This window comes from Prionailurus viverrinus, chromosome D4 (genome assembly GCF_022837055.1).
Source record: "Prionailurus viverrinus isolate Anna chromosome D4, UM_Priviv_1.0, whole genome shotgun sequence".
Taxonomy (NCBI): domain Eukaryota; kingdom Metazoa; phylum Chordata; class Mammalia; order Carnivora; family Felidae; genus Prionailurus; species Prionailurus viverrinus.
Window position 1 is genome coordinate 1,158,677 of NC_062573.1, and position 16,731 is coordinate 1,175,407.

At 55.7% G+C, this 16,731-nt stretch overlaps 1 protein-coding gene across 1 annotated transcript in view; it reads left to right on the plus strand.

The window, feature by feature from the left end:
- Positions 1-16,731, plus strand: part of EEIG1 (estrogen-induced osteoclastogenesis regulator 1) — a 35,480-nt gene that overhangs the window by 13,092 nt on the left and 5,657 nt on the right. Inside the window, exons 2-6 of the mRNA XM_047830117.1 lie at positions 10,280-10,400; positions 10,650-10,679; positions 12,642-12,758; positions 14,721-14,767; positions 14,895-15,049. Of these exons, the coding sequence (XP_047686073.1) occupies positions 10,280-10,400; positions 10,650-10,679; positions 12,642-12,758; positions 14,721-14,767; positions 14,895-15,049 (470 nt within the window). The remainder of the gene's footprint in view (positions 1-10,279; positions 10,401-10,649; positions 10,680-12,641; positions 12,759-14,720; positions 14,768-14,894; positions 15,050-16,731) is intronic.

Below are 16,731 nucleotides of genomic sequence, written 5' to 3' on the forward strand. Positions count from 1 at the left end.
ACCCTGAGGGCCATGGACAGCCTGTGGCCAGGAGGTGGCTCCCACCGCACCGATCCCTCGTCCCCTGAGTGACGGGGACGCCGGGGCTGCTAAGGCTCTGGGATCTTGCTGCGCTTCCTGGGTCATGATGCTGGTCTGGGCCGGGTGCCGGGGACGCGGCAGTGAGCCGACTTTGGGGAACCGTGGAGCCTGGCCTCTGAGGTGTCTCCTGCTGGGAGTCCCAAACTTCTCTGAGGGGCCGAGGATGGGGGCTCACTTCAACCTGGCCCGCCACTCCTCACAGCCTTCAAGTGGCTGGGGCCCAGGAAGAAGCACTTCCCGCCTCCCAGGTCCACTTCCTGCTTTTGAGGGGAACGGACACGGGGAAGAAGTGAACCTGTGCCGTGATGTCGGGCCGCCTCAGACTAGCATCCCACCCTGTTGTTCTGTGAGTTGGAACCTATCCTGCCCTTCTCTGGACCTCAGTTTCTTCATCTGTAAATTGGCAATGATAATGGCACACGCCTCATGGGATTGTGGTAAAATTCGGTTGGTCACGTATATGAAACACTCTCCTGTAGGGGCGCCTGGGTGACTCAGTCGGTTGAGCGTCCGACTTCGGCTCAGCTCATGATCTCACAGTTCGTGGTTCGAGCCCCGCGTCGGGCTCTGTGCCGACAGCTCAGAACCCAGAGCCTGCTTCAGATTCTGTGTCTTCCTCTCTCTCTGCCCCTCCCCTGCTCATCCTCTGTCTCTCTCTGTCTCAAAAATAAATAAAAACATTTTTAAAAAATTAAAAAAAAAAAAAAAAAAAGAAACACTCTTCCTGTACAACAAGCTCAGTGAACAGGATCTGATTTTACTATTGATTAAATTAAAGATGAGCCTGGAGGGGTGCGGGGGAATGTGGTCTAGAGTGAGAGTCGCACTCTGCTCAGCTCTGTCCTGGGCTCTGGGGAGATAGTGGTGACAGATGAAATGCCATCATCATCTGCGTGAGGCCCCAGTGGTGGCCAGCTGCCTTGGTCTCTGACACACGGCAAGGCAGATACCAGGAAGATGCAGCCACCCGCACCGTGTTGACAGAATTCTCTGTGTTCCCCGTCCAGCTGATCAGGAGGAAGGAGCTGGACGCGGCACCGCGGAGTCACCCTGTGACAGCCTCAGGCGGTGGGCAGTGTCACCCTTCTGCAGATGAAGAAGCCCGGGCTCCCTGAGACAGACCTCCTGGGGTCACTCACCAACCTGATCCCGCCCCTCCCTGGCCTTGTCCTATCTCTTCCTGGAAGCCACCCCTTTCCCTCTGGGTCTTCCTGGGCCGTTCCCATGACCTAGGACGTCTCATCTAATCTTCACCTGGCCAACCTCACCTTGAGGTCCCAGCTCTGGTGTCACTGCCCCAGACCGGGTCAGGCCCCCGTCTGCACTCTCGGAGGCTGGTGGCAGTTATCGGTCACTTGTGTAGTGTCTGTCTCCCCCACTCAACTGGGGACTCCCTCAGGAGGACTGCTCCCGTAGTGTCCCCACACCCACCCGGGGCCTCGTGCCAAGCCAGCACCCACAGTAAGTCTTTGTGGGTACGTAATAGAGGCCCTGGGATTTGGGGCCAGGGGGGCTCCAAGGGAGTTCTGCTGGCCTGATGACAGCAGCCTGGTGTGGTGCTCTGTCCTATTTCAGGACAACCCAGAAATAACAGAATTCTGCCACTGGGATGGCCACAGTGGGCTGCGGTGGGTGGAGGGCTCACCCTGCCTCCTGGGATTTGGACGTCTAATTGTATATCTTAAAGCTAAAAACAAAACTCCCCTGAAAACCCAGTCTCTGTAATTACCTATCCCTGGCAGCATGGCTCTGGGTACTCAGGCCTGAAACCCTAGGCTTGGGGGGTGAGGGGCGCCCGGTCCTGAAGGAGGGCGAGTGTGGGCCCAGACCTTGAATCAGGGAGATAAGTTTGCTTTTGACCACCCCTTCTGATCTCACGCCCTTTTCGCATTTCTCGGTTTACATTTCGATTATAGAAACGATTCTTGGACAGAAATGAAGAAGACGGTCTTGGTCCCTCATCCCACCCCAGCCAGACCTGCTGTGAGCTCTCTCCTTCCCTCGACCTGTCCCCTCATGCCAGCACACAGATGAATGAGAATGAGCCCCTTGCCCGGAAGCCCGGAGTCCAGGCTTCTGGATAGCCTCCTCTCTAGGCTTCATCGTCTTTTTAGTTCCATTTTCCCACCTATCCTGAGCCACGTCAGCAGGACAAGCAGAGGGGACGCACAGCCCTGTATGGTTTTTATTTTCTTTTAAGTTTATTTATTTATTTTGGGGGGGGGGAGGGGTGGAGAGAGACCATCCCAAGCAGACCCCGCACTGTCAGCATAGAGTCCGATGCGGCGCTTGCAGCCTTGAGATCACGACCTGAGCGGAAATCAAGAGTTGGCGCCCCAGTCCTGGTTTCTTAACGAACATCTTATTTATGACTTTTCTCCCTAGATGTTCGTTGGTTTTAATTCTTTCACACTCCCCATCTTTCCGAGACAGGCGCTCACTGTGCCTCCTGTCACTGCCCGTGTACGCGGAGGCCAAGGGTGCCTAGCCAGGCCCGGTCCCTGTCCCCGGGGCCCACAGTCCATCGAGGTCATAGCAGTGTCACGTGGCACTCACCTGTCAGGGTGCTAGCCACCCATCAGGGGTCTCGCGTGGGGCCTCTGCTATTGCCGGGGCTCGTTCGCCACGGTGGCTTTGTGGCCTCAGACGTCACTGCAATGCTGAGGACTCCCAGACGAGTTCATTTCCCCCTAGTTGTGCTTTTAAAAAAAAAAAGCCACCTTGATAGTTCCAGTTCGGAAAGAAAAGGACACAGTTGCCCGTCCCCTCATGTCGTCTCTTTGTCCTTCCCTACCCACCTGTGCACACGTGGACGTCCATGATCGACGGCACCTCTCCACGGCTTGGAAGCTTGGGGCCGTGACCCCCTCTCCCGTTTCGCCCCCACCGGCCCCCTTGCTTACTCTGCTCCAGCCACACTGGCCTCCTTGGCTTTGTTAAACATGTCAAGGGGCACCGGGGTGGCTCCAACTCTTGATTTCGGCTCAGGTCACGAGCTCACGGTTCGTGAGTTCGAGCCCCACATCGGGCTCTGCGCTGACAGTACAGAGCCTGCTTGGGATTCTCTCACCCTCTCTCTCTCTCTCTGCCCCTTCCCTGCTCGTGCTCTCTCCCTCTCTCTCTCTCTCTCTCTCTCTCTCTCTCTCTCAAAATAAATAAATAAGCATTTTTGAAAAGTCTCTTAAACATGTCAGGCACGCCCTCACCTCAGGGTCTCTGCCCTTAAGCTCTTCCTCCTGCCCGGACGGCTTGTCCCCAGTGCCTGGGTCACTCTCACCTCCTTCAGCTCTTTGCTCAGATGTCACCTTCCCTGGTCACCTTTCTCTCACGCTCTCTCTGCCTGGGCACTGCCTGCTTCCCCACCTGGTCCCCTTTTTCCTCCACAGCACTTAGGCCACCATCTGATATGTGTCTGTCCCATTTTGTCGGTCTCCTACTACCCACTGCCAGACTGTAAGTCCCTGGAGGGCAGGAATTTCTGTTGCGTTCGATGTTCGTATCCCCAGGGCCTTCAGCTCTACCTGGCAGCTACCAAGTGCTTAATAAAAGGTTTATGAGCGAATCAAGTCCCTGAGACTTCCACAAGCCTGGCCAGTTCCCCCCTGGGGCTCATGGCAACTGACTTGCTTGACATCCTCATGCCTGCCTTTTTTATGAACAGCCCTCCCCTGCCCCTGAGCCTGTGTTCATCTCCCTCCATCATCCCTCTCCTGAACCTGTGACTCCCTTCCACCCGACTAGGGGTGCCCGAGTCCCTCTCTCCAGAGGTGGCCGTAGGGCCGAGTCCTGGCCGGGCCATCTCTGGCTCTGTGACATGGGCTCTGGACACAGACGTGCTCCTCACAGCTCTGCGACTATGGGTGGGTGACTCAACCTTTCTGAGCCTCACTCAGCGAGGAGTGGCCACGACAGCACGCAACTTTTAGTGTCGAAGGGCTCCAGGTAGCACATGGCAGGCCCTCAGGAAATGGCCGCTGCTGGGTGTTTATTTTACCCTCCCTGTGCCCTCCTGGGGTGGGCCAGGGCGGAGGTGTGAGCCTCTCCCGTGGGAGTGGTGGCATTTAATAGTGTGTATTTAGAGCCCTGTGGAAACAAGGGGGTGGCCCAGCACTGATTCCGGTGAGCCCTGTCCTGGCCCATCTTCCTGCGGAGGGAGAGGAAGGCGCCTGTTACCTGAGCCTGGGAGGGCACCACGTGGCTTTCTCTGGTTCGGCCTGGCAGGCCCACAGGAACCCGGAGAGGGCCTCAGGCTTCCTGGCCGCTCGTTCCCAGGGCAGACTCACAAAGGGGCAGGGAGAGAGCCTACCATCCGATATCGGCTTTTGTTCCCAGACACTAATCCTAATTCCTTGGGGTGTTTCAACATGCCCGACACTGTGAGCGTTCTCCTCAGGTCTCCAGCAGCTGCTTCCATCGCCTGGGCTGAGTTGAGTGGAGGGGGGGCGAGTGGAGATCTGAGGGTCCACGTGGAAGCCATGGCCGGCCCCCGGCTTCCCATTTCAGGCTTGGGCCTCTGGCTGCTTTCCACCCTTCCACCCACCTACTCCAGGGTTGCTCTCTGCCTGTGCCTAAAGCCGTCGTGGCAAGACAGAGGCACCGTCAGAATAAGATTCAAAGACCTCACCCGGGCCCTTGAGGCCCCTCATGACACCTAACCCCCTGCTCCCTCACCGACCACACCCCCTCTGTTTTCTCCAGTTTTCTCTCTTTATCCGACCTACCGTGTTTTTTGGTTTTTCACCTGTTTAAAGCACACATTTCAGTGGCTTTTAGTCTCTTGACAGTGTTGTGCAGCCATCAGCACAGTCAATTTTAGAACATTTTCATCACCCCCAAACGGAAACGTCATACCCATTGGCAGTCCCTCGCTATTTTCTCCCGAATCCCCTAGCCCCTGGCAATCACCAACCAGTCTTTCTATCTCTTAGCGATTTGCCCATTCTGGACGTCTCATGTAAGTGGGATCACACAACATGCAGTTCTTTGTGACTGGCTTCTTTCGTTTAGCATATCACAAGGTTGAGCCACGGGGTAACAGGTGTTAAGTGCTTAATTTCTTCTGATTGCTGAGCAGTAATTCCACTGAATGGATAGACCACGTTTTATGGATTCATTCACTGGTTGATGGATATTTGGGTAGCTTTCGCTTTTGAGCTGTTACGAATATCGCTGTATACATTCATGCACAATCTGTTTTTTGTGGACATGTGTTTCATTTCTGTTGGATATACACCTAGGAGTAGCATTGCTGAGTCATAAGGTAACTCTGAGTTGAATGTTTTGAGGACCTGCCAGATTGTTTTCCAAAGGGGGTGCACCGGCTTACATTCCCACCAGCTGTGTAGGAGGGTTCCAGCGTCTCCACCCCCTCGCCATCACTTGTTATTATCGGTCTTGATTATAGCCTTCCCAGTGCGTATGAAGTGGTAACTCGTTATAGTTTTGATTTGTGTGTCCCTGATGGCGAATGATGTTGAGCAGCTGCTCATGTGCTTGTTGGCCATTTGCGTATCTTCTTTGGAGAAATGTGTGTTCAGATCATCTGCCCATTTTTAAATTGGGTTGTTTTTCACTGTTAAGTTGTAAGTGCCCTTTACCTATTGGTTGGCGACAATTCCCTTGTGATGTATCTGGTCTGCAGATAGTTTCCTTCATCTGTGGGTTGCCTTCTCACTATTGATTTATTTTTAATTTTTTTTAATGTTTATTTTTGAGAGAGGGAGAGAGAGCAGGGGAGGGGCAGAGAGAGGCAGAGAGACAGAATCCAAAGCATGTTTCAGGCTCTGAGCTGTCAGCACGGAGCCCAATGCAGGGCTCGAACTCATGAACTGTGAGATCATGACCTGAGCCAAAGTTGGACGCTTAACTGATAGCCACCCAGACACCCCTGACGTTTGTTTATTTTTGACAGAGAGTATGCGCATGCAAGTGGGGGCGGGGCAGAGAGAGAGGGAGACACAGAATCCAAAGCAAGGCTCCAGGCTCTGAGCTGTCAGCACAGAGCCTGACACAGGGCTTGAACCCATGAACCACAAGATCATGACCTGAGCTGAAGTCAGATGCTTAACTGACTGAGCCACTGTCTCACTTTCTTCATGGTGCCCTTGGAGTCACAAAAAAGGCTAATTTTGATGAAATCCAGTATTTCTTTTTTTTTATGTGTCTACACATTTTTTTAAATGTGTCTTCAATATTGAGAAAGCTGTTTCTTTTTTTAATTTTTATTTATTTATTTATTTTTTTGAGAGAGAGAGTGTGTGTCAGCAAGGGAGGGGCAGAGAGATAGGGAGACACAGAATCTGAAGCAGGCTGCAGGTTCTGAGCTGTCAGCACAGAGCCTGACACGGGGCTTGAACTCACGAACCACGAGATCACGCCCTGAGCTGAAGTCGGATGCTTAACCGACTGAGCTACCCAGGTGCCCCTGAAATCCAGCATTTCTATCTTTTGTTGCCTGGTGTCCTATCTGAGAAACCCTTGCCTAATTCCAGATCACAAAGATTTATCCTATTTTTTTTGAAGAATTTCATAATTTGGGCATTTAAAAAAAAGTTTTTATTTATTTATTTTGAGAGGGAGAGAGCGGGTACACAAGCTGGGGAGGGGCAGAGAGAAGGAGAGAGAATCCCAGGCAGGCTCCACACTGTCAGTACCGAGCACGATGCAGGACTCAAACTCACAAACGATGAAATCATGACCTGAGCCCGTCAGTCAGATGCTTAACCACCTGGAACTACCCAGGCGGTTAAGGGTTTGAGCTCTTAAATTTAGATCTTTGATTCATATTGAGTTAGTTACTGTATGTGGTGTGAGACACGAGTCCTACATCATTCACTCGCACAGGAATATCTCCTTGTCCCGGCAACTTTTGTTAAAGACTACCCTCTTCCCCTACTGGCAGGCACCCTTGCTGAAAACCAATTGGCCATAAACGTGAAGGTTTATTTCTGAGCTCTTAATTCCATTCCGATGATCTATGTGTCCATCCTTAGGCCAGAACCATCTTTTCTTGATTATGGTGGCTTTGTAGAAGTTTTGCAGCCAAAGACATTGAATCCTTTGATTATGCTCTGTTCTACTTTTTCTAGATGCTTTGACTATCCTGGTTCCTTAAATTTCGAAGGTTTAGGGCCAGTGTGTCAAATTTCTACAAAGAAGCCAGCTGAGACTGTGTTAAATTTTTAGATCGATTTGCTAGTATTGTCACACCAAGATTAGATCTTTTGAAACATGACTGTAGGATGTGTTTCCATTTATTTAGATCTTCTTGAATTTCTTTCAATAATGTTTGGTAGTTTTCAGAGAATACATTTTGTACTTCTTTCGTTAAATTTGATTCTATTTATTGTGTTCTTTTTGGCTTTTCTATAAATGGAATTATTTCCTTCATTTCATTGTGGATGTTCACTAGTATATAGAAATAATGGATTTTTGTTTACTGATCTTGTATCCTGAAACCTTGCTAAACTCTTGTATTCTGATAGTTTTTAGTGGATTCTTTGTGATTTTCTTTTTTTTACTTTTTTTAATTTTTTCTTTTCAATGTTTATTTATTTTTGGGACAGAGAGAGACAGAGCATGAACGGGGGAGGGGCAGAGAGAGAGGGAGACACAGAATCGGAAACAGGCTCCAGGCTCTGAGCCGTCAGCCCAGAGCCCGCCGCGGGGCTCGAACTCACGGACCGTGAGATCGTGACCTGGCTGAAGTCGGACGCTTAACCGACTGCGCCACCCAGGCGCCCCACTTTGTGATTTTCTACATACAAGCTCAAATTATCTGCCAATAAAGGTAATTCTAGTTCTTTCCGCCCACTACCATTTCTTTTTCTAGTTTGCTTGACCTCGTTTTTGTCCCACCACAATGTAAGCTGGTCACTGCGGTGGTCCCAGCGACAGGGACTGGCACATATTTGAATGAGTGGGTGGAACCAGCATGGTTGCGGCAGGGGCTGCTCCCCAGCCCAGGGCCCCTGCTCCCCCTGTGGCACCCGCTTCTTGAAGGTCCCTGCCACGTCTGCTGGGGGTTGGGCACTCTTCTCCCTCCCCCTCGTCTCCAGCCCCAACCTTTTCTGTTTGTGCCAGTACTGGGGCTGCAGGGAGTCGCTGGAGCTCCCCTTCCTAACAAGGTCAGAGCACGTTGGGGACAGTCCCTCTGGACCCCCAGCGTCTTCATCACGCAAGACACGTCTCACGGACCTCCCCAGGCTGGGGCCTCTGAGGGACCTACTGATGCCTCCTGGTGCCCACAAGTCAGCGGGTGGCGTGCCTGTTTTGCCCATGAGGGTGGAGAGGTCGAGCTCTCGCTGAGTCACTCAGTGATCTGAGGGCCGTGAGCCCAGGTCTGCCTGACCCAAGTCCTGTCGTCCCTCGTCACGGCCCCGACAGGATGTAGGAGAAGCCTTGTAGAGTCCGGAGGGGGCTCCTCAGAGAGGCTTGGCGCAGGGGTTTTCATAGCCGAGGAAACCAAAGTCTATTTGTTCCTCACTCATGCTGTTTCCTCTGCCTGGAACTGTCTCCCCCACTGGCTACTCCCCTCTCTTCATTCCTGCCTGAGCTTGAATGTCACCCCCCTGCAAGTCAGTCATCTACCCTGACTCACCCTTCCCTCCACCCCCTCCTGGTGACACTGAGTCATCACCGGGGTAACTGTCACTGTCGGTCTGTGAATAAAGTCCACCACAGGCTCAGTGCCTGACTCATACTTGTCAGTCAGAGACACTGGTGGGGTCTCAGGTACATCGCAGGGCACTGCTGGCCCCAGAACCCTGGTGGGTTCCACCTGCCAGGCCTTCCCCGGCTCTGGGGCCTGTGAACCAAGGTGATGGCCAAATGCTTTGACTGCAGTCAGACAGTCCTGGGTTCAAATCCTGCACTGTCAGTCACTGGGGATGTGATCTGGGGCAGTCTCTTGGGGTCCCAGTGCCCTCAGCGGTAGAAGGGGGTGGCATAGAGCCTACTGTCTGAGGTCGTGCGAGAAGCAAACACGCCCCCGTTCCGATGATGCTCTGCTTGCGCTGACCCTCCAACCTCAGGCCCCAGTCTGACAATTAACCTGTGATCCTCGGGTCCCCCGGGGTGTAGGGCGGTCACTTCCTCATCTGTCCACGTGGCTGTTCCTGTTAGATGGGATGATGAAGCAGGAGATAATGTCTCTCATGCCGTCCCTTCCCTTCCGTGGCCACCCCTTCCTGAGCACGGGCTCTGCCAGGCGGGCTGCGTGGGGCCGGGGAGCTGTGCAGGAATGCAGACTCACCAGTGCCACCCCAGGTCCTGCCGAGCAGCTGGGAGAGGCTGGGGGAGCTCCTGGCATTGCTCTGGCTCCCAGGGCACGAAGCATTTCCCTATTAAGGGTGTGTTGCGGTTTTCGGTGTGGCGATACTTCCCAGGTGCAGCAGGAGTGCGGGCCGGAAGGCCAGACCCCCAGTTAGTGTCAGGGAAGCCGAGGACCCCAAGGTGGTGTCTCAGGCCGGTATGGTGAGAGTGACGCATGCAGCCCCTGGGGCCCACTGCTCAAGGTCAAGGCCCTGTTCTGCTGTGCCTGCGGTGGGCCTCGGGCCAGCATGCTAGCCCCCTGAGCTCCGGCGTCTGTGCATGTGGGATTGGGCTAAGGGTAGTAGCCGTCCCAGACAGCTGCTGGAAGGGCGGGCGTGATCGTGGGTCTCTGACCCTGGGAGCAGCCCCACTAAAGTGCCGTGAGAGCTGCCCAGCACGTGTGAAGTGCGATCCGAGCGCTAGACATGGCTATTATTACTATCATTGTTGTTGTTAGTGGCAAAGAAATGGTCTCCGAAGGCCAACTGTTTCCTGTTTGGGCGACACTGGGCAGCTTACGTCGCTTTTCGTCTGCTGGGGAAGACTGCTGTGAGGGTCGGCCGAACAGAATGGTCAGGGGCCAGTGGGAGGTAGAGGAAGGAGCCACAGGACAAGGGGAGGGGGCAGTGCTGGGAGCAGGGACAAGGAGTAGCTGCCTCCAGCCTGACCTCACCCCTACCTTGTGTTTTTTCACTTTTTATCACTTACTATTTTTGTTTTTGCAACACTTCCACAAGCATGTTCTTGTTAGGAAAACACAGTCACTCTCTGATACAAAGTAAAAAGCCAGAGCTCCCCTCCTCCCTCTACTCCCTAAAGGCCAGCCCTGTCCCTGATACCTGTGCTGACCTGCCTGCTTGTGCTCACCTGTCTGTCTGCCCTGCAGGGAGGAGGTGCGGGAAAACTGCGTGCGGTGGCGGAAGAGGTTCACCTTCGTGTGTAAGATGAGCGCCAACCCGGCCACCGGCCTGCTGGACCCCTGCATCTTCCGTGTGTCGGTGCGCAAGGTGAGGCTGGGCTCCGGGCTGGGGCGGGGGGCTGCGGGCCCAAGGCCAAGGCGGCGGGTGTGAGGCCGCTGGTCCAGCGGCTTTAGGCCCATCCCCTGACCTGTCCCCTTGAGAGACGCTCTGCCCCTTGGCTTGTCTTCCCCCCCAGCAGTCAGATTTGGTGTGGGGTGGGAGGCACCCGGGGAGATGCCCGAGATCACTTGGATTCCCCAGTTACACTGCTGCTTGTGTCTCTGTCTCTCTGTGCAGGAGCTGAAAGGCGGGAAGGCTTATTCCAAGGTGAGTGGGGCTGTGAAGGGATAGTGGGGTGGGACAGGCATGAGAGAAGCTCCCAGAAGAACTTCCAGTCCCTTCTCTGCCCCAAACAGGAGACACTCAGCTCTGCATGAGATGTATTGTTTTTTGGAGATGTCTTTATAGATTGTCTTTGCCCTTAATATAAAGGTCCCATGTGCTTGTCACAACACAAATGGCACAGAAGTTCGGAGTGAAAAGGGAAGTTGCCACCCCTTTCCCCTGTAGGCTTCCTCCCCAGATCCCATCCTTGGGTTCGTTAAGGTCTCTCCAGACCGTTTAAGGAAAAGAAAGTTAGGAAATACACAGAGCAGCGAGTAAAACATATGCGCGTGTGGGTCAGAGGAGTAGACAATGAGCTCCCCGTACGTGTACCTATGTGCACGCAGACAGTGGGATCTTTAAATACACAAAAGGGACTTGTTCTCAACAGATTCGACAGCGTGGTTTCCGCTTGCTGGTGCACCGTGGGCATGTTTTCACGTCCTCACAAATTCCTTCTGCCGGCTAACAGAGGCAGCATCCCCTTGTACGGCTGGGTGCCGGGTACTCCGCCAGCCCCCGCTGTCGCACGTCTGTGCTGTTGCCATTTGCATGGCACCCCCTGGGAAAAGTGAGACAAGGTGGCTCCGGAAGGGTCACCTCTGGCTTTGAATAAGCCTGCTCTGCCCTCGACCCCCTTCGTGGTGGGGACTCACAGCCCACCCTCCGTGGCCCCTGGGAGGCGGCCTGGGAGCAGGGGATGGGCTCAGTCCGGAGGGGAAATGCCTTTGCCTCACCTCGCCCTGCGTGGAAGGCGTGTCCCTTCCCACTGACCAGAGCTCAGGAAGCTCAGCATTCTGGGCTGTGCACTCTGCCCTGGGCACGGTGGCTAGAACTGGGCTGTGGAAGGTGCCACCAGAGTGGAGATTTCTCCTGCCACTAATTCACATGGGCAGGGACAGCTGCCCAGAAGGAACTACTGGCAGACGCTTAGCAGGTGCCTGGCGCGTGTCAGACCTGCAGGCCCTTCCCCTCTGTCCTGTAGTCAAACGCCCTCGCCAGGCCCTGCTCCCGTTCTCCAGGGAAGGAAGTCGGGGCCCAGAGGGGCGGCTGGACTTGGTGCTGGGAGGGTCTGGTCTTGGGCCTGGCTCTGCGGGTTAGGCGGTGTGGGGCCCTGGGGAAGTCACTTATCCAGAACTTTAGTTTCCTTCTCTGCCGAACGGGGGTCCCTGTGACTTGATGGCAGGGCTAGGATGTGAACCCCCTAAACCTCTAATTCTAGCATGTGTGCCCCTAAACTCTGCCGTGGAGACTTGCAAGCAGCAGGTGGTCAGTAAATGCCACTTGTTGCTTTGGTTGCCCCCCAAGTCCCTAATCCCAGCACCCCCTGCCTTAACTCAGTTTCCTGCCCACAGGTCTGGAGACCTGGCTTCTATCGGAGGCTTTCTTAACTCCTACACTTTGTTCTCAAACGTTCTCCCACCTCCCTCTGTGTCTCTGGTGCCTCTCTCTGCGTCCCAGAACAGCCAGGTGTTCCCACCAGCCCCCCACTCCAACCTCCATGAGGGACTCCTGCCCTCCCACCTCCCCCCCCCCCCCCCCACGCCATACCAAGTTCCCACGGGCCTTTCCTCCCCCCTGCGTGCTGGCCTGGCGGCTCCCACAGCACAGCCTTGTTTCCCAGGGAACAATGCCTCTGTGTCACAGACAACAATGTCCTTTCATCTCAGGCGCTGCCCTAGTGCACGCTGGGATGTGGCACAAAGGGCGCTTTGTGCGGCTCAGGGATGTGAGCCCCAGACCAGCCTCTGTCCTTGGGTGCCATTATGCAACACTCAGTCTGGGCTGTGGGGCGGGCCCGAGGGATCTGCCTGCCCCCCACAACCTTGACAAGTTAACCCTTGTGCTGCCCGCTGTGCGCCCACACCCCCTGCAGCTTCCCACACTCTCCTCTGTCCCTCCCAGCTGGGCTTCGCCGACTTGAACCTGGCCGAATTCGCAGGCTCAGGCTCCACAGTGCGCTGCTGCCTGCTGGAGGGATATGACACGAAGAACACCCGTCAGGACAACTCCATCCTCAAGGTACCAGGGTCCCCCACCACCTCTTCTGCCCCTTTTACTAAAGGAGCCCGGCAGACCTGCCCCCATCCTCTGGGGGGTTGTGAAAAATACGGATTCCTAGCCTAGACACTAGGAAGATGTGGTCCCAGGGTCAGGAAACCACCCTCAGAAACCTGGCTCTGCCACTGGCCTCAGTTTCCCCATCTTTAATTGGGGGGGTCGGTGGGGGGGGACCCCAGCAGTCTCATTAAGGGTTTGATGAGCACTTTTGGTGAGATGCGCATCCCCAGGTGTTTGCCACTTCGCATCTCATGACACCTGACAACAGCCCCATCGGGTGTGGTGTGTGGTTTGGTCCCAGTTTTGCATAGGAGGGGGTCAGGGCACAGAGGTCAGATCATTTGCCTGGGGTCACAGGCAGAACTGATGCTTGGCCCCCAGCTGTTTGACTCCACGGTCCGGCTCCCAACCGTTGCCCCATGTGACACCAGACTGCCTGAGCTCGCAGTGGAGGGTCAGTGTGGAAGAACCTGCCATCCCTTGAGCCGGGCAGACCGAGGGATTTCCTCCGAGAGCCCAGCCACGGGCAGGTTTCTGGCGGCCGGGGCAGCTCCCTCCCTCCAGGCAGCTGGCTCTCTGGCCTCTCAGGACAGAGCTATCTGGGCATCTGCCACGGCCAGCACACCTCTCTTCCTCGTCCCCACACCCTTCCACCCGATTGAGAAAACAGTCTTGCCCTAACCACACCTCTGCCAGCTGACCCAGCGGGAACATGTTGTGCTTAAAGCAGAGCCAGGCAGAGGTGGTGGCCTGGGGTGCTGCAGCCCCTAGGCCCTTTGCGGAGACACCCAGAAGTACCCAAAAAGGTCCAGGCTAGTTGTGATGGGAGCCGGGACCTTTCAGTCTCACCCCACTGGCCCTGTGCGCCCTTAGGCAAACCAGGGGGCCTAAGGGGGGGTGGGTTGCAGGTGGCTGCAAAGCCAGCTGCCTCACGTCCTGTCTGCACGGCTTTGGGCCCTTACTTCCCTTGAGTCTGTGTCTGGGTCCTGCTTCCCTCTCCTACAGCCTGGGGTCATCACCTACTTTGTAGGCACTATCACAGCCAGATGAAATAATTCATTAAAAAAAAAAAAAAAGGAAAAACAGTCTCAGGGGGTGCCTGGCTGGCTCAGTCTTAGAGCATGTGACACTTGATCTCTGGGTCATGAATTCGAGCCCCACATTGGGTGTAGAGCTTACTTAAAACAACAAAAAAGTCTCAGCCCAACGATCTCCATTTTTGTCAGTGTTGGCACTGGCTTACGAGCACCCATTTCTTACCCCATCTCCTTCTTCCCGTCGCTCTATCTCAGCCCAGACTTGGGGACCCAGCCTTGCCTTGTTTGGTCCATTGATCTCTGCCCAGGTGCATGATGTCGAACTTCTGATGGCTTCTTGCTTTCCTTTACTCAACACGCTTTCACCAAGCCCCCGCCCTCCGTGTTGGGCTCTGTGGGCACCCCATCTCCCACTCCCACCCACCATGTTGTGCCTGGTGAACCCTCTCCCTACCAGGTGGGCTTCGTGAGCCTCCCTCATGCCTGCCTGCCTGCCTGCCGTGTGGAGCTCGCATACCCTTGCCCACACTGAGGCCATGAGCAGGCCCTGAGGCTGGAGAGGGACTGTAGCCGCCTCCTCGTCACAGTGTTAAAGTCACAGTAGCTAACTTTTTCTGCTTGCCCTCACTGTGTGCCTGGCGCCAAAGCATGCCAAGCCTCATCTCCCCGAGTCCTCTCCACTGTCTCAGGAGACGGGTGTCAGGAGCGCTTCTGTCCTCCACCCACGGAAACGGGGGCTCGGTGCGGTTCGGTGGCTTCGCCGGGGCCAGCGAGGGGCAGAGACGGGATCAGAGGCCAGCCCATCTGAAGCCAGAGCAGGTGGACCGCAGGGAGGCCCCTGGGCCGGGGGGTGGCCGTGGTGTGGCTGATCTCTCCCTCTGTGCAGGTCACCATCGGAATGCTCCTGCTCTCCGGAGACCCCTGCTTTAAGACGTGAGCGTGGGCACAGGCTGTGGGGGGCCACACAGGGACTCTTCCCACCTCGGGGCTCTTGGGCTCCCCTGTCTTTGTCTGACCCCGACCATGGGGCACCCCAGTCACAGCCATCTTTCCTCCCCAGGCCGCCGTCCACCGCCAAGTCCATCTCCGTCCCGGGCCAGGACTCCTCCCTGCAGCTGACGCGCAAGGGCGGTGGGACCGGCAGCGGCGGCGGTGGCACCAACTCCCTGACGGGATCCCGGCCCCCCAAGGCGAGGCCCACCATCCTCAGCTCAGGTGCCACTCTCCACCTGCCCTGCTCCTCCCTGTGGCCCAAGGCTCAGCTCAGTCTCCCCAGGTCCCAAGGGGGACGCTTGCTGAGAAGACAGAGGTGTTGGGATGGCGTTTACACCGGTCCATGCTTCCAGTGGGCCGAAGTCTCAGCCCCTCCTGCATGCCGGGCGCTGTGCTGGGCCCCAGGATCGCAGCAGTGTCCTGACCTCGAGGCCCCGTCTTTCAGGAGAGACAGAAGTCAGTCCGGCGGTAAATAAGTCCATGTCACCTTCAGGTGTGACAAGAGCTGTGACGGGCACTGGAAGCATCTGCCTGGGAGCAATCATGGAAGCCTCCCTGAAGAGGTGGCATTTGAGCCGAATCCGAGGTGTGGGGTGCGGGGCAATGTTCCTGGCAGAGGGATGTGCCGTGAGCGCTTCTCTCCCGCTTGCTGCCTGACCAGGACTGGCCATTTTGCCTCTCCAGTCTCAGCATCCTCCCCTGACTAATGGGATCAGCCATAGTAACTACATCCTGGGTTGCTTTGGAGATTAGCCTTGCCTGACACACAGTAGGTACTCTATATATTTCCCAGCACTGGCTTTCTATTAAATTACCGTTATTACTAACGTCATAAAAAGTGCAGATGCCTGAATCCCCAGAGGAGACAGCCTGGCCATTAGGATAAGGAAGGGCTACGGGAGAGGAGGCTCCAGCCTCCCCTGCCACCCCGTGTCTAGTGCTGTGCATGGTGAAGTGGGGCCCCTGAGTACCAGCCTTGTACAAGGACCCCGTCCCTGGGGGTGAGCCCGGAGCTGGGAGGCAGACTAAGCCGATGAGTGAGCAGGGCAGCACCTGCCGCCCTCATTTGCACCATGAGAGCAATGAGAGAGGGTGCTGGGCCTCCGGCAGCTCAGCGGGTGTTTGCTGAGTGATTCTACCCCCAGGGCGGCTGGGAGCAGAGAGGGCCCTGACCTCAAGGGCCAGCTTTCTTCCGCTCCCATTTTTCCTGTAGACTCAGTCAGGTAAGCCCTAGAACTGAAAGCCCGCCTCGGGCTGGAAACTGCTCACAAGATCAAGGGCTTCCCTGCGCCATCGCTCTCTCCAGCTTCTGGACCAGGCCACCCCAGTGTAGACGGTGCCTGTTGCACCAAGTAGAAGAGGTGCCTCTCCCAGGCAGGGCGGGGATTTGAGCCCCCACGCGCCTCTTAACTGGTTTTCTACCCATCTCCTCCTGCAACCCCCACCCCGTCTGCAGAGCACCTGTTTTGAGAAGCCCCGTGGCTTTGGATGGGGACACAGGCAGGACTGGGGTCCAGCCTGTGGCCTGGTGTGCTGTTCTCTGAGGAGGAGATGGACGAGATGAGTCCTTCCTTCCTGTGACCAGAACTGGTGGGCAGGCACTCGTGGAGCCCTGAGTGGATCCCGCCTGGGCCCCTTGTGCCCCCTGCTGGCGAGTGCCGGCAACTTTGTTTCCGAAGTTGGGCTTATGGGTGGCTTGTGACAGGACTGTCAGCCACTCCCCATTCCCCTTATTCCCTCCACTCTGGCTCTACTGACCTAGGCTCATTAAAGCCTCGGGGCCTTTGCTTCTGCTGTTCCTCTGTGTGGAAGGTTCTTTCGCTGATGCTTTATGTGGCTTGTTCCCTCCCATGCCTCCTGAAGGCCTCCCATTAAGGCCCTCTCCTCAGAGGAGCCTTCCCTGA